Here is a 25,433-nt window from a genome sequence, read left to right on the forward strand (position 1 = left end):
CATCCTAAATGCCACTGTCACTTTTGTTTATAGTTACTGTAAAAATGGCGGCCCTAGCAACCATGCAAGGTGCAGAACAACACGACTCGGTACGACTAAGTTTATATTTCATTTTTAAACCTGTTTCTTGGCGCAATTTGGGTAATAAAGTTGATGTTTTAGTTATTTAGCGCGTTTATCGATGGGCAAAATCAAACAGAATTTGGAATTACGAGCTAATTACGAAAAATGGACTTATACTAGCCAAATACTAGCCTAGCATTGTGCAGTGGTGGGAAAAAGTATTGCCTAACAATGACTAAAATGTTTTTACTTAAAGGTGCTCTGTGTTTTTTGTATAGAGGACATCACCTGTTAATCCACCATGTTATTGCTTTGCCTGGAATGTTCCACTGTATGGCATTAAATCTATCTATCTATCTCGCATTTATTCTACTATTCTAGTAGTTTGTATAGCTAAAACTAAAGCACACCTTGGTTGCCTCGCTGCAGATCTGACCTGTAACTTGACTTGATGACATCACCTGCTTATTTTCATGGATCTATATGTAAAATGCTGTACTGGGGAACATTCCAGGTCAGGCAAAGCAATAACATCACTATGGATACACGCAGGTGGCAGACCGTACACCCTACACCAGAAATGTTACCTAAAATGTATAGTTTAAAACCCAAAAAGTGGTCTAGAGTATTCAAAACTCTCTCCCTCCCTCTCTCTCTCTCTCTCTGTCTGTCTGTCTCTCTCTCTCTCTCCCTCCCTCACTATCTCCATCTCTCTGTATCTCTCTCTCTATTTATCTCTATCTATCTATTTATCTCTATCTATCTATCCATCCATCTATCCATCCATCCATCCAACCATTAATCTATTTATCTTTCCTGCACAGGTTGGTGAAGACATAAAACCACACACATCTGTTTCACCCTCTGCTCAACATTATGTGGATGTCAAACAAGCCAGACTGAAAAGTGCAGAGTTTCTAAGAGAAGCCGAGAGCAACAGACGACTGTAAGTGTGGATAAAGGCGCAGTTCAAATCGGGCTAAAAGCAGCTACTAAAATCATAGTTTCATCGGGAGGAGTTTGGTTAATGCATTTGACTGATAAGTTCTGTAAGTATGATGAAAATATGTAACTAATACAGTCAATGAACCCAGCAACGTCTTGGTAAATGGTCACATTTCTTATATAGCGCTTTTCCACCCTCAAGACACTCAAAGCTCTTTACATCAAGGAACCACGCACACATTCACACACACATTCAAACACCAGTGTACACAGACACTGAGGAAAGTTGGGTTAAGTGTCTTGCCCAAGGACACAATGACAGCATTCATCTGTGGGTTAGTGGACCTGATCGCTCGACCAATGATGTTTACGTCGAGAGTACTGTTGTTATTTTGTTACTATTGATTTAATCCGGCATCTATTGTTTGGGGCATTTGACTGTTAAAACACACCAAACTGCACATTATTTAAAAAAGATATATTACGCAAAATTGAGAAGCTTTTAGCCATGTTATGACGCACCTATCACCCATCCCACCCACTGCACTGTAAACATGTTGACTCCAGGTCATTCATATACTCAGTGGACCCACTTCTATTAACCCGTTTTAGATCAGCATTGCTGTTTAACATTAAAGTTAATAAATGAAAATGTGAAATGAGTTTTAAGGGTTGGGTAAAATTGGTGTGCAGTGCTTAAGAGTCATCAAACATACATTAGCACAATCAGTGAAAACAGACAGACTTGAAGGAAGGAGTAATATATATGTGATAATTTATTTATACATGCCAAAAACAGTGTATAGGTTCATGTTTTGTTTTTTTATTTTATGTCCGCAGAATCGAGAAGCTTCAGAAAGAGCGACCTCTCTTTGCTCAATGCAGAAAAAACGGATGGACAGATGTTTGTGCAGAACTGGAAGAATATGAGAAAGTCCTGGATGGAGAGAGAAAAACAGAGAGTTGGTATCTAACAGAGACAGACACATTTTATATTACAATAGGTTCAAATACTACACACATCTGTATTTGATATAGACATACCAATTACATGTACAATCCTAATACAGGGTTTAAAATGTTATGACCTAAATGCTATATTGATTGACACGGCAACATTTTTCTATATTTTAACCACTGGAACCATACATAAGAGTACCATCAATTTACAGTTACAGCTTAGAATGATTCTTTTTGTCAGACAGGAGTGTTTGGTTAGCTGCTTTACATGTTTCAGCTACTTCCTGATGTGATGCGTCATGTGATGGTGTAGTGACGTGTCTTGTAGGCTGATTTATTTGGTTTTGTCACATAGTAAGGGAAGCTTACGCCCCCTAGTGTCTGACGCCTTCTCCAGGACTGAAGCCCGTGTGTGATCAGGTGTATGCCCCCTCGTCACGATTTATGCTTCTAGGACCTTGTTTGTGGATGTGTATATGTGTCTCCTCCTCCTTCTTGTCTTGAGTGTCTGTTAAGATGGTGACCTGGTCGTACAGTGTTCTGACTACTGATCATTTCTGTTCTATTGAGTGTGCAGATTCTCCATAGCAGCTATTGATCAGTGTGTGTGGGTTTGCAGTGTATTTAAATTTTTATGCTTGAGGGGCCATCGAGATCTGCAAAGGAGATCTGCAAGGAGCATAAATCGTGACTGGGGAGTGTCCATCTTATCACACACATAACGGATGCTGTCCTGGAGAAGGAAGGCTACGCTCCTGTCTGACAAAGTTTAAAATTGAAGACAGAATTAACCTTCACCAAAAAAAAATTACAGTAAAAACAATACAATACATTTCATATATTTAGATTATTATCTGTCCGTTTTTATACCTCCAACTTTAAAAATATGTTCTGGTTAAATGTATGTATAAATATATTTTTCCTGCATGTCTGTAACCTGTCATATTTTTCTATCTTCTCTAGAAGCTGATTTTAAAAAGCAGTTGTCAAAGATTCAAAATGGCGTCCAAAAATTCCAGTTGCAGTTAAGAGACGTAAAGCCAACTCCTGAGTGTGAGTGTGAATTACCGGTAATCATCTGTCATCTTTAATGATAATTAAGTTTCAGTCATACTTTAATCTAGGTAACACTGTTCTGTTTTGGTCTTTGTTAAATTATGATTTTGACAGCTCATTATTGTATTTTTTAAACATACTGTTTATAAAATGAGCAACTGAATACTTACTAGTTATAATATTTGTAATACAATCAAGATATGCTTTGTTTTGCTTCATATTCTCATAAGACAATAATCAACATAATATCAAATAATATTAATATGGATTTATGTTTTTCAGTGATAGAAAAATTGAAAGAAATCATGTCAGAAGTGGAAACCTCAATCACCAGTCTAAAGGAAGACCAGCGAACCAAGTGAGACTCGAGTGATGAAATTAAACCTTCTACATCAGTATTTTATATAAATCTCTTTTTTAATAGATTTGAAGAACTCCTAAAAGAGGAGAGGACTTATAGACAAGAGATCACTGCTTATGACAAGAAAATTGAAAACTGGAATATTTGTGTAACAACTGAATGCAGGCCCCGGACGTCAACCGTTTCTAAGGTACAGTATATCTGTCTGTGGCTGCGGTTACAAAGCTCACCCAAGTCTGACTGATATCTGATTTCTAGACCTGAATTAAATGATTTAAAAACATGCAAACTACACAATCGCATGTGAGTAATCAGAAAGAAATCAGATGGTTTTGCTGTTTACATTTCATTTTAATAATCTGTCTTGAGTGTACATGTAACCGTATTTCATAGGCATTTTGTCACATTTTCTATTTAGTTTTAGTCAGCTAGCAGCATACCTATCTCCTCTCCTTTCTATTTAAAATGTCAATATCTGTTTTGTCATTTGAAGTGCCATCTGCTACATGACAAATAGTGAATAAACAAGGCTATTCCAGTCATCTAGGGCTGGGATATGTGAAACTAACTTTATTGATTGTAATGCTTTTTTTAGTGGTATACTCATATCAGAACATTTATTACATTAATGACTTCACTGTCTTCACTCCATAGACCAAGCTCCAGAACCGAGACCTCCCCTCTGAAGTGAAAGCTCTGGAGTTGTATCTGAACAAGACCGGAGGCTCCAGTGGAGGCTGGGATCAGTTTGACCACCAGACTTTTTTAAAGGTAAAAACAACAGACATTTACATTTAAAGAAGCATATTGTGCTTGTGTGTGTAATATACTTATAATCTATGACACCCGCAGATCATTAAGTTATAATTTGGACATTTTAAATCACAATATCTGTCTAAAATGACTTAATAAAAGAAAGGTAGCTGGCTTCCAGGTTAGAAAACTAGAGAGCAGCTGGGGTTTTTTTTCCATTTGTATCAAGATGATTATGCAACACTGCCAAATCCTATGTGTAGAAAAGAAAAGAAAATTAGGGAACGAAGCATGTACGTCACAGTGGGCACGTGGCAGTGAAAGCGGGTTGATCGGCAATATGGTGTTTTGAAAATAAGCAAAAAGATAACTCGTTCATGCATGAATGACTCCAAATACAACTTAGAGAGTGTAAATGAGAAGGGGAAAGAACTATAATATGGTTAAAAGCGTTGAAAAGTCAATGTAGCATCATTACTCTGCTTTAGCAGTTCACTATTTAACATTTGTGGCTTGTGGTACTCCAGCCTTGCTTAAAATCTTGGAATGGGTCCCTCGATCAGGTTGCCCCCAGTGACATTGGAGGAAGGCTCAAATGTAGAGGAACAATTTATCTCCTGGAACAATGAAGCTGACTTTTACCTTTTTAGGTTTGGACAAAGTTTCGTGGTCAGCCGGCGTACAGGAAGGAGGCTAAGCTGTTTTTGCCCAGTAAAACAGAGGAAGAGATCCAGCAGCATGAAGACTGGTACAGAGAACTAATCCACCTGCAGGACAAGAAGAAAGAGGTAAGACACACAGCTTAGAATAGTAGTAAAATGACCTCTTTGTTAAAAATGTATTATTTGACCCTAAAAGTGGAATTAAACACTAAATAAACTTTTTCAGCCTCTAGTTTTATGTACTGTCCTTAGTCATTTTTGGCAATTTCAGTGCAAAATAGATCAATTTGATGCTTTATGGTCAAAAACAGTGTGCCTCCAATGTCTCTGCAATTTCAAGTACTATGTGACTTCCCGCATAACTGTCCTAATGAAAGCCGGGTGTTTCTAATTACAAACACATGGCCATAGAGGTGAAGTTTCACTGTCTTCTTTAGTCCTTTAGGTAATGTCCCGTTTAGCAGCTCTATTTGAAATGTGGTTGTGATGTTTAGTTGTTTAGTCCCACTTTAATAATTTTGTACACAACATCTTCAGGCGATCCAAAGGTGGAAGACCAGTCGGCAAATGGAGCGTGATTGCAGGATCCAGAGCCAAGAGGAGACAGAGAAAGCCAAACAAAAGGAGAAAGCAGCCATCATCCAGACTCAGAGGCAGAAGTGAGAATAAAACAATTCAATAATAATAATAATGATGCATTAGTCTTAAATCTTTCCAGGAACTTGTCGTTTCACATTTGAGTGCATTATTAATTCCTTTAGTATCGTTGTCACAGCTGCCCTGAGGTAAGCTGATGGAAATGAGGCTGCCAATTTGCACCATCAGCTCCTCCAACACTCACTCATACACCTCATTCATACAAGGCAACGTGGGTGAAGTGTCTTGCCTAAGGACACAACAGTTTGCACTAGAGCCACTGTTGCCCCACTATGGCACCCAGTATTCCCAGTGATCTCCCATCCAAGTACTAACCAGGCCTGACCTTAAAAATATTAAATAAAATAAATAAAAATTGTTTGGCCGAATTTGTGAACTGGATGATACAATTAATTTATCACAGATTATGTAAAAATTTCATCTCATTACATTCAAATCTTGTATCAGAGCTGAAGAAGAAAAGAGGGAAAAGGCACTGCAATTGGAGAAGTGGAAGAAAGAACAACAGATGAGAGAAGAGGAAGAGGAGCAGCAAAGACTGATCGAGGAAATCAGAAAGCAGAAGAGAGCCAAGGTGAAACAAAAACTCCATTTTGCACACCTCACGCACTGAAAAAAGTATCAAGTTAAATGTGAATTTTGTAATGTTTCTGGTAAAGGAACTGTCACCTACTTATCTCCATGGAGATACTATTGCTTTGCTTGGAATGTCCCACTGTTTGGCATTACACACATCTATCTTGCATTTATTCAATTTAAGGCGTGTATAGCTAAAACATATCTTGAAAACCATGCATTCTTATTGTGAGTGGCTTGACTCTCCACAGATTTGACCTGTAACTTAGCCTTGTCTCCATGGATGCACATAAATTTAATCCCATACCGCCAGAAAAGTCACACAGTGCACCTTTAATAAGATTTAAAATCAGACTAATCATATAGTTTTGAGTAGTGTTGATTAGTTTTGTTAGTTAGTTATATATTTATTTATAATTTCAACAAACAATATTTGTCTGTACAGTGAGGTAATCAAGTGAAGAAAGTAAAAACCTGAAACAAAGAAATTGACTGAAACTACAATTCTGGATGGTGACATATAAACAAAATAAATGAAATCTACTGGAAAGTCAAATCATTAATATTTTGAATTAAGTCATTTTAAAGTCACAGTATGTAACCTTTTAGCCAAAAAACAGACTAAAATAAAAGCATGTTTGTTCATTTTCGTTGTTTTTATTGCACTGGAAAAAATTCTATTGCATAGAAAAACATGCATCCTTACTCTGAGTGGACTTTCATCTCCATAAACCTGACTTATTTGGCCTGGAGGAGGGTCTCCTCCTGAGTGTTTCCATGGAAGATTTCACAGTTTGGCATAAAACTTCTGTCTCCATGTAGAATGTTCCAAAGTCAGATTTTAATTTTCTGTTTCCATCAAATCATGGCGGTAACATGCAACCACCAGAAAGTTACATACTGTACCTTTAACTCAACAATGTTGCAGTGATGTCACTGAAGATTAGTTGGAAACTAATCTAAAATATAAAATATGTCTGTATTTTTTTTCTTTTAGGAAGAACGCCGTCGTCAGTTAGAAGTCAAACTGATTATAGAGGAGCAGCTAAGACTGAAGAGAGAGGAAGAGGAGAAGGAGCAGAGGAGGCAAAGAGAGGAAGAAACGAGAGAGATGGAGGAGAGGAGGAGAGAGGCAACAAGGGGGATAAAGAAGTTCAATGAAAGGGTACCAGGGATCTACACTGACATAGATAGTGATAGGCTGTGTTCATATGACATAACTTTATAAACTGTTTATATTTTAAAACTGAGCTGGGGGACAGGGCAAAATTGTGTGATGGATTTGCTGTTTCAAGGCACTATATCTGATTTTTCCTGTCTTAAAAACGTGAATAACGCAACTAGTTCATTTTAAATGGTTTGCAATGACCCAAAGTTATTCCTCACATTCCGAGTATTGTAATTATTCACCACAATGAGTTTATAAGCTTTTTCACAATTTCCAGAGACCACAGCTCAGTTTTGCTGTCACTGTAAAGCTAACAACAACTAGCATGCAAATCCACACACACCATATACATACATATCAATTCTTAATGATTAGATGCAGACAGCACACAGCAGACATAACTCGACTTCAAGAGCTGCTTTTTACAATACATCTGTCCTGGGACAAGGCATTTTGATCAAATACATGGGAACCAAATCATGTACTGTATCTGAACCAGTACTAGAGCAGGATTAGAACCAATGCCTAAAATATGATTTATCTAGTTCAGCATTTGTGGATTTTATGTTTAGATATTTCATTCAAAAAACTTGCCTCTCCAAAAAATGTATGTTCATCTTCCTGTAATAGGTAACATTTTGAGGACTTTTCTATTTTCAAAAGATAAAATATTGATTTATAAATTCTTAATTGCTATGGCAATGGTCCTCATTTTTCATCATTCTGAAACCTGTTTCACACCAAATTCCACAACGTGCCCATAGCCTGTTAATTGACAGATTGGAAAAGTTGAATACACAGCGTTGTCATTGTTTTTGTGCAGGACCTACATAAAGTAGAGGCAAAATTTCATGAAAAACGAATGCAGAAACAGCAGGAAGAAGACAGACAGAGAAGAATCATTTCAAGGCTTCGGGAAAAGGTAGAGCTTAAAGTTGTGTGATTTAAGTCCTTCTTTCAAAAATGATTGAAACAAGAAACAATGTAATATTTTTTAATGTCAAACAGGTGGAGGGTCATGTGAGCAGAGACCCGTCCAGACTGACTCGTCCCACTAAAGGATGGGAGGAAAGGATGAAAAACATTGGTCCATCAGGGTCAGGGCCTGTTCTACAGATGTTTCACAGGTAATACCCTCAACAAAGGCCTTGTACCTAATTTTTTGTGTGCAGCAGAATAAAATTGGTTTGTATAAATTTGGCTACATGGTGGCTGAGTGGCAAGAAGGTTTCAGATTCGCCTGGTTCTTTCTGTGTGGAGTTTGCATGTTCTCCCTGTGTCTTGATGGGTTTCTTCTGGGCTCTCTGGTTTCCATCATCAACTCAAAACATGCACAATAGGTAAAATCCTCTAGTTAAGGTAGTCCTGACTAAGACTAGCTCAAGATCCAGAGATGGGTCCATAAGAGCTGTACAGCAGACGCTCACCACTCCTGATGAGTTGCATCAGCGTCACTGAGGGATGGGTCAAAATACAATAAATACAGTAAAACAGTAAAAGTCGGTATTTGTAAACAAAGGGCACCTGTATTCTGTCAGAATCTTTAAATGTGAAATGCTTTAATTACATATCCTACCAGTTATTATTGATTAGTATATCTATTTATACGTGTGTGAAATCCATCCTTTGTATCCTTTGTTGCAGAGCTGTGCCTACTTGGAGACAAGGATTATGAAATCTACTGGAGATCTCATTATAACTATTCAATCAATCTGTAATTATATTGTTTTTATGTTGACACACTCTTTATATTGTATGGAATAACTAAATAAGGAATTGTGATATTATTTTTAAATATATTTTGGCTGTCTAATAATTATTAATTTAACTACAGGACAATCTCTTTGATATAAAATAGCAGATGGTTTTATAAACAGACTGTTGCTGAATTTATATAACAGATCCATGGGTGATTGTTGTACAGGTGTTGCTGTTTGAGCTTTTATTTTTTTGAACTTTTATTTTGAAAAACGGGAACTACACCGGAAACACTTCCAGGGTGCGGATGCAAAGATGGCGGAAGAAGAGAACCAGTGTGAAGAATTTGAACAAATAGACTTTTTAAGAGACCGACATGTACGATTCTTCCAACGAACGCTACAGATTTTACCTGAGAGATATTCCTCTTTAGAAACCACCAGGTACGTTTGCGCCACGCGTTTTGTTGTGCGTATTTTTTGCTTTATTGATGCTACACTCTCACTAGCATCTGAGCTATTTGTAGCCTCCCATCCGATTGAATGGAGGGTGCGCACTGCCTAAAACAAACTAAAACTGTTATATTTACGTAGAAATTGGCTGTAGTAAACCGTAATACGAATTAAATAGAATACATGAGGTTGTGTATTCGTCTAAATACGCCACAGCATGTGTTTTCAGTGAAAGTGAACAGTGTTTTCCATTAGGCCTGTCACTATTATTATCACATTGGCTTGATGCTTATTGAAAGACATAAAGTATATAGTTTTTAGCTTTCTGTAGAACTTAAACATGTGAACTGTAAAGGATTAAGTAATCATTAAATGGCACCTGTATATTTTTCTCAGTATATGGACAGTCTTCATGTGAAAGCTCAGAGCCTCCAGGCTTCACTGAGCTGCAGAGGCTGCACTAGCACTTAGTTTAGTTGTTGGCTGCAGGTGCTGGCGTTTAGGTTGTGAGGATTCAGATCAGAGAGAGTCCTTTTACGTTTAAACCAATTGGATTTCAACATTGAAACTGACAATCAAAAGGAATGCTCTTGAGAGCCAAAACCAAGCACCAAATTAAAACATCAAAATACAATAAAATACATAAATCACCATTAGAATTGTTATCAGTAACAGGTATGCCCACATAGTCTAAAACAAGTTGACACCTTTTCCTTGTTAAAGTGCCATACATGTGTAGAAGTAACTTTATTTTTATTTTTTTATTAACTTCTTTTCTAATCAGTTAAAGGAATAAGTAACATATTTACTGAAAAAAATGTATTCAATAAAATTATTCAAATAAGGATCACCTGTTTGTAAATTGAAATAAATGTCCACTAATGTGTCTAATGCGTTCTTTATGTGGATGCAGATTGACTATAGTGTTCTTCGCTCTTTCCGGGCTGGATGTTCTGGATGCTTTGGACGTGATCGATAAAAACTCTATGATAGAATGGATTTATTCACACCAGGTTCTGCCTACAGAAGATCGTAAGTATTGATTATTATTGACCATTTTATATCTGATGTCTAAAAACACCTTGCAAGTATATTTGAGAATTATGTTTTAATAATGTGATTCTGTTTAAAGTTCACCTTTTAAACACTTCACAAGAATTGACAAACTAATTCAAGTTTCAGAATATGTTTGCACAGATTTAACCTACAGGGTTTTTAAACAGAAAAGGGAAGAGATTTTGTTGTTTGTACAAATGATGGTACTTCAAAAATTGCAGCATTTGCGATTTGCTAATTGCGCCTATTCAAATTGATTGATTTTGATGAATCTTGCAGTCCTAACTCATACGTCTACACGTGTATCCCTTCTGGTTTTATACTGAGCTGTTTAAAATCAGAAGGGACACACATGTAGACGTGTGTCCCTTCTGGTTTTATACTGAGCTGTTTAAAAGTTATGGCTCAAATGGTCGAACTGGTCATGCAAAAAGTATAAAGTGAGGACTGTAAGATTCATCTAATATTTATTGAAATATTAGAAGCTTATATTTATTATCCCAAAAGCTAAATGAAAAAGTTGGTTGTAAAGTTCCATCAGGTCACCTTTTTATTCTTATCAAAATTATTCAGTTTAAATATTTAATGGTGTTTTTGTCTGAGTGTCTCCAGCGAAGCACTCTGCCCCATCTGCTCTTGTGCCTGGCTGTAAATTATTAAAACACCAGATTCACTTTCAGATATGGTTCAAATACTTCAATAATTAGTAATCATTATTCTGTTTTTTTATATAGTTTTTTCACTGTTATATTGGCTAATGGCAATAGTTAATAATCTGTAACAGTAGTAATAATTGTTGGTTAAAATTTGCACTTATGTTTTGAACACAAGTGTATAGTTTGTGAACAGGTCACTAAGGACTGGTAATTATTTAAAGGAAACAAATGTCTATTTTAAACTTTGCTTCCATAATTCAAGTTGTATAAATCCTCAAAATTACTCATTCCAACTGTGAACTTATCATTTTGGGCATGAATTTACCCAAAGCCAAGAAGGTTTATGTTAACACTAGGTGGCAGCAGTACACAAAGAACATAAACTAATCATCAATACATATTTGATTGAAATACAGTTGTAAAACATGTCCTAATTCTTATTTTTACGTTTATTCTTTCTTTGTTTCAGAGTCCAACCTTAGTCAATGTGGTTTTCGAGGCTCTTCACACATTGGAATACCGTACAGCACAAAGGTACGTGTCGATGTCAACAACAGAACATATTTGAGTAGTTTAATTTATAAAGGAATGTGGATATAGTGAGTTTTGTTTTTGACTGTGTGCACAATTTAAATATTGAAAAAGCAAACACTGGTAATACTCTGATATTTTTGTGTTTTTGTGGTAAATTTATGGTGCATTCACTTTCTGTGCAATACTTGAACCCCAGTAAAGTCTGTAGCTAAGTCTGTAATCTATGCCCTGTGTAACTCATAACCCTCTACCAACACAGAGAGAGTTACATAGAGTTACATAGTGCAACTTGGATCACTCTTATAATGTTTAATATATATCTTTGTACTTCAGGGTCCGGGAGTGCCTCATCCATATGACAGTGGACACGTTGCCATGACATACACAGGTCTCTGTTCACTGTTGATTTTAGGAGATGATTTGAGTCGAGTGAACAAACAAGCGATTTTAGCCGGACTCAGAGTTCTACAGCTGGAGGACGGCAGGTCAGGAAATACACAACACACACTGAAAAACCTTTTCATATCAAATATTCATATATAAATAATATGTATTTCGTTTTTTTGGAATGCCATTTAATTGTTTAATTACTATAATCACGGGCCGACAGAGGACCATTGAACTCACGAATAGCGAAGAATATTGTACAGAAGACACAACAAAGTATATCTGTTGATTAATATCTTTTGAATGGTGAACTGTCCTCAAAATGTCACCTATAAACAGGAAGCTGAATCCCATGAGTAATATCCATAGATTCTAAGCCATAGTTCAGTGTTAGTCCAGGGCAACTGGGTACCGAAGTTGCTTACTACCTATTCAAGTGTGAGTGAATAACATTTACATCACAAAAAGTATCCTAAATGTTCAAAATAAATTCAGTGTATTTAGAGAAGACATATTATGCATATTTATGATTATTTAGTATTAAACTATAACATACATAGGTTATTATTTTACAATTTCTTCATGGTAAACTGGAACATTGATATAAAATTTGCTCTGTGGGCCTGGGATAGGGGGTAAGTGGAAGCTGAAATATTATGAGCTTCTAAGCCTCAAATGGAGGACGATACAGGATTACTCGAATATATAGAAATCAATCAAAATACAACTTAAAGGTCCACTATGTAGCTTTTCTGATGGGGAGATCTGTCACATTTCTTCATGGAGATTTTATTGCCTAGTGTGGAATATTCCACAGTATGTCATTAAACTTTATTTCTTTCATTTATTCAATCACGTGTTTATTCTGCTCAAATATACCTGAACCGTGCATTCTTACTGTGAGTGGGGTCCACAGATCTGACCAGTAACTGGGCCTGGTGAAGTCACTTGCTCGACTCCGTGAGTAAATAAATTGTATGGAACATTACAAGTAAAGCAATAAAGAGACACAGACAGGCAGGTGGCAGAAAAGTTGCATAGTGTACCTTTAAACGCTATTTTCTGATCTATGTTGTAATGTTGCTTCCTCAACACAAACCAATACCTGGGTTTTGTATTCTTTTCATTCAATGTGTGTGTTCTCAGAATGTCAGCATGTCATATGGTAATACAGGAAGTGCTCCATTGTGTTTTTAAACTCTACACCTTCACTAGAATCATTTGGATAATTTCAGCCCTGGAATTTTCAGTCTCTCTGGACAAAAGATAAAAGGTACCTATTAACTTAAAAACTACCACTTCATGACATCATAAGGTAGAACAGAGTATTTCGAGCTTTGGAGATGCAGACAAGCTAATAATTCAGGATTATTTAAACATGTGTGAATGAAATAAAACATAAATCCAGGTATGTTTTTGAGGAGGTAACAAGATTATAATGTGCCTTAAAGCTCACATGAGTCCATTTTGTGTACTATAGGACAGTAGGCTAATGATGAGTTATGGTATAACACAGTTTACAGCTCATAAAAGTCATTTATTACTTAATATTTGCCCTTTTAAAGTGTAAAGCATGGAATGTCCACGTCAATTATTGAGGAAATACTGTCTAATATCATGACTTGAACTGATCTCACAATGACTCTATTATCATCTATGTTCTTGTTAATGGAGCTATTGTGTTCGTGTCTGTCCAGTTTTTACGCAGTGCCTGAGGGAAGTGAAAATGACATTCGCTTCATCTACTGTGCAGCCAGTATATGCTACATGCTCGACGACTGGTCTGGGATGGATGTTCAGAAAGCCATAGATTACATTAGGAACAGTTTGGTGAGTTACTGTAAAATGAATGATCCATATAAAATGCACTGCCCTTTAGAAATATTGGCTCTCTGGATAAATACAACAAAATCACGCTGTGGAAAACAATATTCAAATAACAAAAAGTTCTAGGTGGTTTGAAAATAATGGTTCCAACCTCAACTGATTTACAAAAAAAAAAAAAGGGGGGGGGGGGGGTTTGCCAGTTATTGACCCATCCCAAGGGCTAATAAAAAGTAAAAAGCGCAAAACTTGATGTTTTTTTAGCAAATCAAAAACATACTGGTCAACAAAGGGTTAAAATATTATAAATGTGGCAATTATTTGGTATAAACATGTCAATCTGAAATAGGTGTGAGTGTTTAAATTAGAAAGTAGAAAATGTATTATGAATAGGCCTGTCATGATAACACATTTTGAAGTGCAACATGTTGAAGTAAATATAGACGATAAATGATAATATTGAATCCAAACCATAAAGCAGAATTCTGTCTGAAAAACTATTCTAAATGTACAAAATTGTTAAAAAATATGAGCTGCAATTAATACATAACAGAACGCAACACTTAAGTAGTTTGTGTCTATAATGAGCCATGGAAGTTCATAATTCAAACTTCTACAGCTCAAATCTCATCGTAGAACAGAAAAATTATTCAAAAAAATCCCCACTAGTACAAAGCAGAAGTCCCCACGGTTAATATTGAACACCAAAAATGATTGATCGTAACAGATCTAATTTTGAATATTGTGTTTTTATGGCTGATCGAAGTAGACGACAAAAAAGCCCTCAAAGCATAAAAGTGTACATATTTTAAGGGTGAACAAATGGTTAATTTAATGTGCTATTACACACACACATATATAGTAAGTGTGTGTGTGTTGTTGTTTTTTAAAGCATAATTAAATATCTGTCTGCCACTACATATTTATAGAGATGAACTTTACTCAAGTTTCTACTTCATCAAGAAGACATCAACCAAAAAAGTGTAAAAAGGAACTGAAACTGCCCATTTAACATCTTTCGATTCTGGGAAGGACAGATCCACGCTTGTCTTTGCCTCATTCTCATTTTAGATATTTTAGACAGTCGTATTTGATTACATGACTTTGTATTGTTGTGAACCCGGGTGTGGTTGATACTACAGGCTTACTCTCTCTCTGATAAAATTACATGTAAAACACTTGGAAGGAAACTGGTTGTCAAATGAGTCGCCTTAATCTAAACTCTGATAAAAACAGCACTGATCCTGTTTTTCTTGGCCTAGATTTCTATATTATGCATACCTTTACTACATGCTGATATAATGCATCATGATCATTGTAATAGGGGATTTAGCCATAAAAAATCACAGTACTTGTTCAGATTGTAATCAGTTTTGTACATGCTAAAAATGTCGACTGAAAATTGATACACATTTTTTAATCTCAAAATGTATATATTTAATTTAATAATCACTGTCTTTGATAAGGCAGTGTGATGAGTGAAGTCTTAATTAGGGCTGAACAATTTAGGAAAAATATCTAATAGTGGGGTTTTTTTCTGACTAGCATAGCAGTTGCAATTAGATTCAAGTTTATTTATATACCACATTGAATGAAAACAACTTCAGCTGACCAAAGTGCTTCACATAAAACAAAAATAACTACACAGATAACACGATACATAGGAAAAGAACAATAAAACAACAATATAGCCTGTCTAGGTAGTATTAAATGCCAGGGAGAAGGCAAGTTTTCAATCTAGTCTTAATCTGTATTAAAGATTGAGAGGACCTGACAGGCAGAAGACACTGATCCATAGTCTGGGCGTGGCCATAGAAAAGGCTCTGACACCTGTGCTCTTGAGCCTGGCTTTGTCAAAATCTCCTCTTGTGTCGTTCTCCTGTCTCATCTTTTGGACATTGTGTCTCGTGACTCGTCCCACCCCTAATTAATAATTATCTGTTATTGATTGCGAAAGATCCAGTGTGGCATGTGTTAGAGCTTTTCTGTTCAATTCAACTCTACGCTCAGTCTCACAACATCACCATCTCTCCATAGTGGCATATTATAAATGCTCATTCCTGATGCTATACTATATAAGATTGTTGTACTCCCCATAACTAATTGTACAAATGAATCACATTGTATATTTTGAAGAAATGTGGAAAACGTTCCTAAGCTCACCAAACATCTGTTTCTTTTGCAGTCGTACGACAGCGGTTTTGGCCAAGGAGCAGGTCGGGAGTCTCACGGTAAGAATATTTATTATTTAATCATTTAATATTTGAACCTATTCACACATAAAAGAAGATAACATTCAGAAGGGTTTTGTTTTGGGTTTAAAAATGTATGACAGGGCTAACGGGTTTAAAGGATTATCCCATTAAAATCCTGTCTCTGTAGATACACTGTGCTCATTTAATCCCCTGCTCAAATTAAACCCATTTTATAAAGGCCATGTTACAGTTAAATGAGGTTAAAGTCAAAATATCACAAGGACCACAGTACACTTTGTAATGAGGTCACATGGTCATTGTAACGTTTATTATCGGCAACAGTAGCTCAGTTGGTAGAGTTTGTCCTGATCCAAAGGCTGGCGGTTTTTAAAAAAATTTTGGTTTGCCTGGAATGTTCCACAGTTTGGTATTAGTTTAATTTTTTGTTTATTTGTTTATTTATCAAGGTGAATGTACATAAAATTGTCAGGTGTCATAAATGGCGTGCTAAAGTATTAAACTTCTATATCTCCATTGAGACAAGCTAGTTACAGGTCATATCCGTGGTAAGGTTACCTCATTCACAGTAAGAATGTATTTTAGAGCAATTAAAAAACTGTAATGGAATAAATGCAAGTTAGATAATTTTAATGCCATACTGTGAAACACTCCAGGCAAAGCAATAATATCTCCATGGAGACGAGCAGGTTGCGTACCCCCACCAGAAAAGTTAGAGTGCACCTGTAAGAGATAAACAGACATGTACAATATAGGGAATCCTTAAAGGCACCGTAATGTTGTAAAAACCTAAAAAAAAACAAAAAACAGAGCTACTCAATTTTAAACACTTTACATGGGTCAAAAGTTACTCTTCACTTACCTTATGCATTCTGATCTATTTTCTGGTTAATTTTCAGAGACCTGGGCAGAGTTTACTGTGTTAAGTTAGCAACAATTAGCATGCTAGCAGTGCACTTCCTGATTATCGGACAGTAAAACAGTTTATGATTAGATGCAGACAGTACACAGTGGTCTCATTTTGACCTAAAGAGCTGCTTATGTGATATATCAGTACTGGGGCAAGACGAATTTAGCTTAAATGCATGGGGGGAAAATCAGGTACAGCCCCTTTAATTCTGTTTTTTTTTTTTAATGACTTATTTCTTCCTCTTTTTATTCACGCTTCTTTTACTGTCTGTTGAAACATATAATTATCCTTATGCTGTTTTATGATGTCGGATTTTCCCAGCTAACAGCTTCCCTTTTTAGATTCTACCTTGCAGACGGTGAGCTTTAGCTTGTTGATTACACAGCAGCATCTGGACAGATTTACACCCTTAGCCGCACACACTTGGCCCTAGCTCCTTTTTCTTTCTCAGCACATGTCTGAACACAGATAAGGAGGTTTTAATGGGTTGAGGGGAGCAGAGATGGTAAAAGCTGTTGACGGTGGAGAGGTTGGAGGTGATGGATGGCTCTGCAGATAATGGTTAGTATAGTGTTGGCATCTGGAGAAAGTCTACGAGATTGTAATTTTGGAACGATGATAAAATTTGATAGCTCCTTTTCCAAGATATCAAACGACAGTCCTAGAGCCATGTACGAGACTGACGCTAAGATGCTTATTTCAGACTTTGATATGAAGGAAAAGGCTTGAGACTCTCTACCAATTTCAGTATCACTAGAATAGAATTTAAAAATAGAATAGAATTTAAAAACACAGTGTTCTTAGTAGATTATTTAATCTAGTAATCTAGTGTACTAGTTGTGCTTTCCTGAATAGTTTTATAATTACCTTGATCCATATCACAACTTTGAATAGTCTTGTGTTGAGTATTGAAATTTGCTTGGATTAGTATCTGGTATCGACCTTTTGAAAATTTGACTTTGAAAATATCAGATAACGTTTTTGTCAGACACATTGTAAATACGATTTTTCAGTCCAAATTGCATGTTTTAAAAACGGTAAGCATTAACATAAAGAGAAGATGTAGAAAACTTTAAAGAGAGTCATCCAGAGAGTTTGAAACCTGAATTACATTACATATTTGTAGCCTTAAAATTTGCTTATTATTGCTATTATTCCACTTGGGTTTTCCATTCTATTGGGATTAAAATCATAGCCCCTTGTGAAAACTACAATTTAAAAGGACCTGAACCCAAATTTTCCCATATATTTGAGCAAAATGTTTCTTGTCCCAGTACAGATATATTGTATAAGCAGCTCTTCAGGTCAAAAGAACTCAGCTGTGTACTGTCTGCATCTAATTATAAAGCATTTTATTGTTTGATAATCAGGACATGCACTGTTGGCATGCTAGTTGTTGTCCGATTTAATGTCACAGCAAAACTCCGCTTTGGTCTGTGAAAGTTGTGAAAAGCTCTTAATGCAGTGATTAGGACGCTCTGAAAGCATAAACTATGTGAGGAATAACTTTGGACTACTGCAAAATGTTGAAAATAAGATAGCTCTTTTAAAAAAAATAAAAATCAGGCACAGCGCCTTTAACATTTTTTCATATCGATCTCCAAGTCTTATTTTAAGCTGTTTATTTCTTTGTAACAAACACTGCCCTCTGTCCTCGTGTCTGTCTCCAGGTGGGTGGACGTACTGCTCCATCGCTTCCCTGTGTCTGATGGGTCGTCTGGAGGAGGCTCTCAGTCATAAGGAGCTGGACCGGATCCGGCGCTGGTGCATCATGAGGCAGCAGACCGGTTTCCACGGGCGACCAAACAAACCCGTGGACACATGCTACTCCTTCTGGGTCGGAGCCACACTGGAGGTACTGCCTAAGTTTGGGGCGTGAAGTTAACGGGAGGCACTCAAGGCACTAGTTTAATCTGATTTAATCTTTGTTTTAACACAATCTGAACAAAGAAATCAAATCAAGTCACTCACCTTTTTTGTTGAAAATAAATGGTACCATGAACACTTGTATTGATGACAGGCTCCTGAAAATATGTTGCTTGAATACATTTAGTATTTTCGAGCTTTCAGACCATGGTGCTGAACAATCCTCTATTGATGCAAGTTATACAGAGAACAGATATGGGAAAATGTTTAATTACAATTTTTCTGATGTGTTTTGTGATTAGATTTGTGATTTAAAGCGCACATTTAAACTTCAGGAGTATAAACATTTTTAAAAGAAGACTGAAACTGCTAAACTAATATAGGTTATGCATGGGTTTCAGAAGGATAACAAATTAGAACCTTTATCATGGCAATTAACAATCTAAAACAAAATATATCTTTTTGGATAGGAAAAGTTATTTGTAGCCTTATTTTCATTTACAAAAGAAAATCCCTTTATTGACTTTTGCCCGGTCTCCTCTCTGTCTCAGCTCTTGGACGTCTTCCAGTTCACTCACTTTGAGAAGAATCGCAGTTTCATCCTCTCCACTCAGGACCGGCTGGTGGGAGGCTTTGCCAAGTGGCCTGACAGTCATCCAGGTACTGCACAACACTCTAACCTGTATCAAAGACTCTGTTTGGCACTTATCTGCTTGTGTTTATTGTGATGTCTTCCGGAGTAAAAACATATTACTATTCTCTTATGGGCCATCGACTAAGCAAAGGGAACTCGGAAAAATCATGACACTTGGCTTCTTATTAGTCTGACGAAATTTATTTTTAACATTAAAATCTTAAAGGAGACATGTTAAGAAAAAAATTACATTTAGGAGCTTTAACCCCCAACCTGTGGGTCAGTGGATTTGACCGCTTGACCAACGATGTTTATGTCGAGAGCGGGATTCAAACTACCAATCTTCGGATCAGAGGACAAACTCAGAGAACTCTGCCAACTGTCTTCCATTAAAATCATGTTAATTGTTTTCCCTCAGTTAACCATTCAAAGCTGTATGTAGAGTGACTCATAAATGTTTGAGTAATCTTTGTTCTCCACTACTGCGGTGCAACATCACAGGTAACATACGAGTGTGGGCAGTGCTGCTAAGTCCATCTATAATTGCCTGGATATCCTTTACAGGAAAAGCTTAAAGGTATAAATTGAACTGAAATTGAATGAATTGATTAAGTGAAAGCTGATTTAAAATGATTGACATGGGATTTCCTGTTCAACTCTCGATAATGCTCTTAGTATCTCGGGTATCAATATCCAACTCAACAGGTTTTCCTGTATGTTGAGATTGGACAGAATGAATTGTTAAGTGTTTGGCTCAAGTGTTGGGAACTATAGTGTTCTTCTGAATAAGGTTAAGTTAAGGTACACTTTATTGTTTCTCTCGGGAAATGTGCCCTCTGCGTTTGACCCGGGGACCCATCTCCATGATCTTGAGTTAAGCTTGATCAGGACTATATAGCTGGAGGATTTTATGTATTTTATAGTTGAATAAATTCCAACAAACTAGTTCTTTTTTCATGTTTTTAGACCTTAAAAATCTGGTAAAGTACATTTTAACAATCTGAACTGGATTTAAACTCCAAATTCTCTCTCCCTTTCTCAAAATAAGCTATGATGATACTGCTAGATATGAATCCTGATCTTTCTCACACTTGTGTTATGTGTACTGTAGGGTGGAGTGCTCAAATTCTTCTTGCATCTCTAGTTTTGGTCGTCTTTATACTGGCCAGTTTCTATCCTGCCCTCCTCCACAGGTGCAGAAGGGTCAGGGTGGGGCTGCGGTTGCCAAGTTGGCTCACAGACCAGTGGAAAGGCTGCGGTAACTCTAAACTCCAGTGTGTGCGTTTAGTGTCATGTGTATTTGATGAGACGATTGTTATGGGTAGCCCGAGGATGCAGGAGGTAGCAATTCTCACGTTACAAGGACAAGCCGGAAAGGTACAATATCATCAAAACAAAAGATGGTGGATATTTTTGAACAATGTAGAGGTTTTATGGGGAGAGATGGTTGGTTGTGAATGCACTTAAACTTGAATGAATGGCCTCTTTGTGTTGCAGTGTGTGTGGGAAGATAAGGCTCTGATTGTAACACTAGAATCTGAATGAATTTGAATTGACATGTACCAGAAAAAGGTTGTATTGTGGTTCATTTGTAGATGGACAAAAGTATTTGAGCTGAACGTTTGGGGAAAAATATCTAATTGGGATTTTTCGGTCAAGTATTGCAATTGGATATGTGAATTTGAATTTATAAATTTTAAATGTGTCCAGGAGGATTGACAGATGAAATGACAAACTAATATAACATGTATTTCAGAATACACTGATTAAGTTTAGTTAGATCACACATCAGAAACCTGTACTGTTTTTAAGTCCACCCATCTCTGGTCTCATTCTGACTATTTGTGCGGTCAGATTGTGTTCACGGTGAATGCATTGCTCTATTAACGTCACATATATGTAGCCTAATGTTTTAATATATTCATGTTTTCATTGTTTATTTTAGTGACAGATGAGGGCGCTCCAACAACTAAATGCCTAGTCGGACACAGGCCTGTGAGAGATAACTATTTTCGTCAGCAATATATCGTACTGCAAAATTTTAGACAATAAACAATAATATTGAATGCCTTTATGCCACTGACAAGATAAGCCTAAAGCAAATACTTTTCTGTTGTACAGTATTTTAATTTAATGAACATGAGCTGCAATAAATAAATGAAACACTTAATGAGCCATAGAAGTTATTTATTCATCCCTCTACAGCTCAAATCTTAACATAGAACAGAAAAATAACCAAAATCTTCCCACTAGTGCAAAGAAAAAGTACCAGCGATAAATACTGAACCCCAAAAAATATATATAGTATAGTAATTGCTGTGACAGGCCTAGTTGGACATTAGGTTTTCAGTTGAAATGTGGCCTGCTAAACTATATTGAGGACTGAATCCAACTCATATATACGGTATTAACTAATAATAAAGAAGTGTGTATATGAGTACACAGTACATATCCAAGCATCTGTTCCATTTTAACTGTCTATATTTATTCTATAGATCAAGCCAATGCAGTCACTTTAAATCAAGGAGACATGAGGCAGGACATATTGTTGTTGGTCTATTGGCTAATGGTTCTCTGAGTGATATTAATGTGCTCATACAATCAGCTGTCATTTCATTATAATTCAATCAGTCGGCCATGTTGGGTCTTCAGTGCTTTTACTCAGGCCCCAGGGGAGGACAGATTCCATAAGGCATGCCTCTGGTTTGCATTATTTATATGTTCTTAAAGGGCCAGAGCTGTAAAACTAACACAATGTGGAAACAATGGAACCAGTTAGAGCTGCGAGATTGATTATAATTCAAACATCAAACGGTAAATGGATGTAATGGGCAAATGTTGTTATTTAAGTAATGTAATTTGTAATCTGTGACATTATGAAAGCTACTAACCCTTTAGTTTAAACCTCTACAAATACGTTCTGAAATGTATGAGAATATTGCATTAGCTTAGAAGTTCAGATTTCAGTGTTTCATTTTACGCATTGATTCACAATACTTGAAAAAATACCTTTTTACCCCCAAACGGTGTATCTTCACCTCTTATACATTTGGTAATGATATTATGCAGATACTGGTTGTGTTCAGGTTCAACAATTTGGTGAAATCTCAGTTCAAAGGCAGGGTTAGTATAGATAGGCCCAGTGGTGGAAGGTAACAAAGCACAAGTAGTAACGAAGTACTGTACTACTGTACTGTGTACGAAGAATTTTTAGGTATACTTTACTTTAAAATAAATTTAACAGTGGATACTTTTTACTTTTCACTTCACTTCATCTGAGAGCAGGTATCTGTACTTTCTACTCCACTACTTTTTTGAACAGGACTGAAAAGTAAAAAGTATTTTTCATATGATTTGAGGGGATATTTTTACTATGTTCACGGTAACATCCTGGCATTTTTGAGTTCAAGCTTTGGCTTTGAGCTAACAAAAATACACAAAATTCATGAAAAAAAAAATTGATTCAATCTGCTGCTGTTGACCAAAATATGTATCTTTTTAATCTATATAACTACATGTAACACTTAAATTAACAACACTTGTGTGAAATACATTTACTTTTTACTCTTAAAGTACATTGTTGAACATGTGCCTAAATATTTTTACTTACGTAGTGCTTCATGTGGTACTTTTTACTTGAATTTTAATAGAATAATAGAAAATCCTCAAAGCTTAACCAAATTATTTTTCTGTCAATTGTAATAATCGCCAGTAATGATAAATTCCACTGTATCACAAGAATGTTCTGATGTGTATTTGTCTGTTCTTTTGCAGACCCTCTCCACGCGTACCTGGGCATCTGTGGCCTGGCCCTGATCGGAGAGCCCAATCTGAGGAAAGTGCACCCAGCTCTGAACATCACTCAAAGGGCCTTCGAGCACCTGCAGCAGCTGCAGAGGACATGGAAGGACAAGTGCAACAGACAGCACTGACAGATCACAACACATGAGGACCTGCAAACAGCTGAGAATACACAAGGACCTGCTATAGGCGCTTCACTGGAGGTGTGCACTGCAAAAACATATCTACACGAGTTAAAATGACTTGAATTCAAAATATTAGTCTGGTTTGAGTAGATTTAGTCACTTTTCATCATTGAAAATTTAACACCAGTTGGGTAATCTCCATTGATTACTTGGTATTTTTAATAATAGATATAAAACAAGAAAATCTTAAATTAGCTATTTTGATCATAATGATGAAAAGTTAGGACCGTTCCCATAGCTATGAACAATTAAAAACAGAATATATTTTGAGTGGTCAGCCATCATCAAAATGGCATCATATGAGAGGAAACTGAAAAGCATGACTAGGTCTTTAACATGTTATGTTGCCTTATGAGAAAATTGCACTAACCCTGATGTCAAATTGATTTTTTTTGTGGAATTATCTTTAATACTAATGACTGCATTGCATGTAGTGAAATAGGTTTATATCCTATAGAGCTCAGGATAGAATGTCAAAAAACAAGCATTACCATGGAAACCCTCCATGTAAAACATCCATAGAGACACATTAGCCAAAACTATGAAAAAGTAAACGAGCCGTGGAACAACCTAATAAGCTGCTGAGTCACTACTGGTAAATACATTTCTCACTTTGTAGAGTTAGAATACTTTTGAATGAGCATCTTAAAATCTCTGTTTGTGGTTTTCATATTTTAGAAGGTGATTATGTCATACTCCTAGTTGGGGGGCAGGGTGTAGAGTGTTTGTCCACTCATCCAAAGGTTGGCGGTGTGATTCCTGCTCCCACAAATGAATGCCGTCATTGTGTCCTTGAGCAAGCCACTTAACCCACCCTCCCCCCAGTGTCTGTACACGTGTGTATGAATGTGTGTGTGATGTAAAGTGCTTTGAGTGCCTTAAAGGTGGAAAAGCACTAAATAAAAATGTGATTTACCATTTCTGTTAGTGAGTAGAGTTTAGAACTCACTGTATTAAAGCTCAAATCTGCATTTTAACAATACTAGTGTAGCTGCCACTGATCTGTATTAAATATTATTGGCCTATAGGCTGCTGTGATGTGATCTGAAACCCAGCAATGATTTAACACAGGGGTAACAGAAAATTTTATGATGAAGACATAATCCCGAGCTCTTTTATTAAATAATCTTAACTACTTCACTAATTCTAATACTACTCAAGACAAGATTAATACAGCAAATACAAGTCATTTTCCCTCATGTAGATTGTATTTTTTGCAGTGTGTGAAGACCACCTCCTCACGGCAGTATCAGGAAGTCTCCAGTTGCACTTTAGTGACTTAGGAGAACGCATTACGCTCCGGCTAAAAGCAACGCTGGGTTAAGCAATATGATATGAAGTTATGAACATGTTTCGCTGCCTTGTTGAGGAAATCGTCACTTTTCAAAATTACTCCATGTGCCACAGACAAAATTAAGTTGTTGGATTTTGCCGGGCTTAATTTTGCAACATTTTTTTCACATTTGAAGCTGCTTTTAAAACTACAAAATATACAACACTGGCTGGACACTGCAAAAAAGGGATGTCTGTGCAAGTTTAAGAGGGGGTATTATGAAAATATATATATTTTTTATAACATTGTTCCCCATCAACAACATGCTTGAAGAAGTTTTAGATGTCAGCCATGCATGTTTGAGTAATTTAGTGATCTCTCTTGAGCCCTATTCATATCCTCCTTATAGTTAACTGTAAGATTATCCCACAACCTACGTCACCCATGCTCCCACACGACAATTCTCCATAAATATACAAAAACGATATAAAACTGTACACAACAACTTGACAAACCTGGTGCGATGTGCAGTAGTTTCATTAGTGGAATGAACACCGATTTTGTTGTGATAGCGCTCTGAAGAGGGAGTGACTTAGCACATGGAGCAAAGCAAGGGGAGACTCAGACCATCTAAAATGAAACTAAAACTAATAAAACATGTCAATATGTTGTTTTCTGTGAATATAGCATTTTCAAAACAATAAAAGGTAACATGGTGATCTATGGGGTACTAACTGCTAACA

General features: G+C 36.4%; 2 protein-coding genes across 2 annotated transcripts; both read left to right on the forward strand.

The window, feature by feature from the left end:
- The first annotated feature begins 58 nt into the window (after positions 1 to 58).
- On the forward strand, positions 59 to 8,332 carry LOC117376186 (coiled-coil domain-containing protein 112). Its single transcript, XM_033972593.2, has 13 exons — positions 59 to 89; positions 888 to 1,009; positions 1,849 to 1,970; positions 2,932 to 3,021; positions 3,307 to 3,382; positions 3,449 to 3,575; positions 4,040 to 4,156; positions 4,789 to 4,926; positions 5,338 to 5,459; positions 5,905 to 6,031; positions 7,031 to 7,198; positions 8,025 to 8,123; positions 8,210 to 8,332. Exons 1-13 carry the CDS (start codon positions 63 to 65, stop codon positions 8,330 to 8,332), a joined length of 1,458 nt encoding a protein of 485 aa, XP_033828484.2. The 5' UTR covers positions 59 to 62.
- An 865-nt stretch (positions 8,333 to 9,197) lies between these two features.
- pggt1b (protein geranylgeranyltransferase type I, beta subunit) lies at positions 9,198 to 23,435 on the forward strand. The gene is made up of 9 exons (XM_033972669.2): positions 9,198 to 9,342; positions 10,265 to 10,383; positions 11,533 to 11,597; positions 11,931 to 12,082; positions 13,682 to 13,814; positions 15,994 to 16,039; positions 18,602 to 18,786; positions 19,349 to 19,457; positions 23,206 to 23,435. The coding sequence occupies exons 1-9, from the start codon at positions 9,215 to 9,217 to the stop codon at positions 23,361 to 23,363; spliced, it is 1,095 nt and encodes a 364-aa protein (XP_033828560.1). The 5' UTR covers positions 9,198 to 9,214; the 3' UTR covers positions 23,364 to 23,435.
- Positions 23,436 to 25,433: the final 1,998 nt, after the last annotated feature.

This window comes from Periophthalmus magnuspinnatus, chromosome 9 (assembly GCF_009829125.3).
Source record: "Periophthalmus magnuspinnatus isolate fPerMag1 chromosome 9, fPerMag1.2.pri, whole genome shotgun sequence".
Lineage (NCBI taxonomy): Eukaryota > Metazoa > Chordata > Actinopteri > Gobiiformes > Gobiidae > Periophthalmus > Periophthalmus magnuspinnatus.

Coding starts and splice junctions, on each gene's coding strand:
- LOC117376186 (XM_033972593.2), top strand. CDS start 63: ATGCAAGGTGCAGAACAACACGACTCG. Junction 6,032..7,030: donor GAAAGCAGAAGAGAGCCAAG/GTGAAACAAAAA, acceptor TTTTTCTTTTAG/GAAGAACGCCGTCGTCAGTT. Junction 7,199..8,024: donor TAAAGAAGTTCAATGAAAGG/GTACCAGGGATC, acceptor GTTTTTGTGCAG/GACCTACATAAAGTAGAGGC.
- pggt1b (XM_033972669.2), top strand. CDS start 9,215: ATGGCGGAAGAAGAGAACCAGTGTGAAGAATTTGAACAAATAGACTTT. Junction 13,815..15,993: donor ATTACATTAGGAACAGTTTG/GTGAGTTACTGT, acceptor TTTCTTTTGCAG/TCGTACGACAGCGGTTTTGG. Junction 16,040..18,601: donor AGCAGGTCGGGAGTCTCACG/GTAAGAATATTT, acceptor GTCTGTCTCCAG/GTGGGTGGACGTACTGCTCC.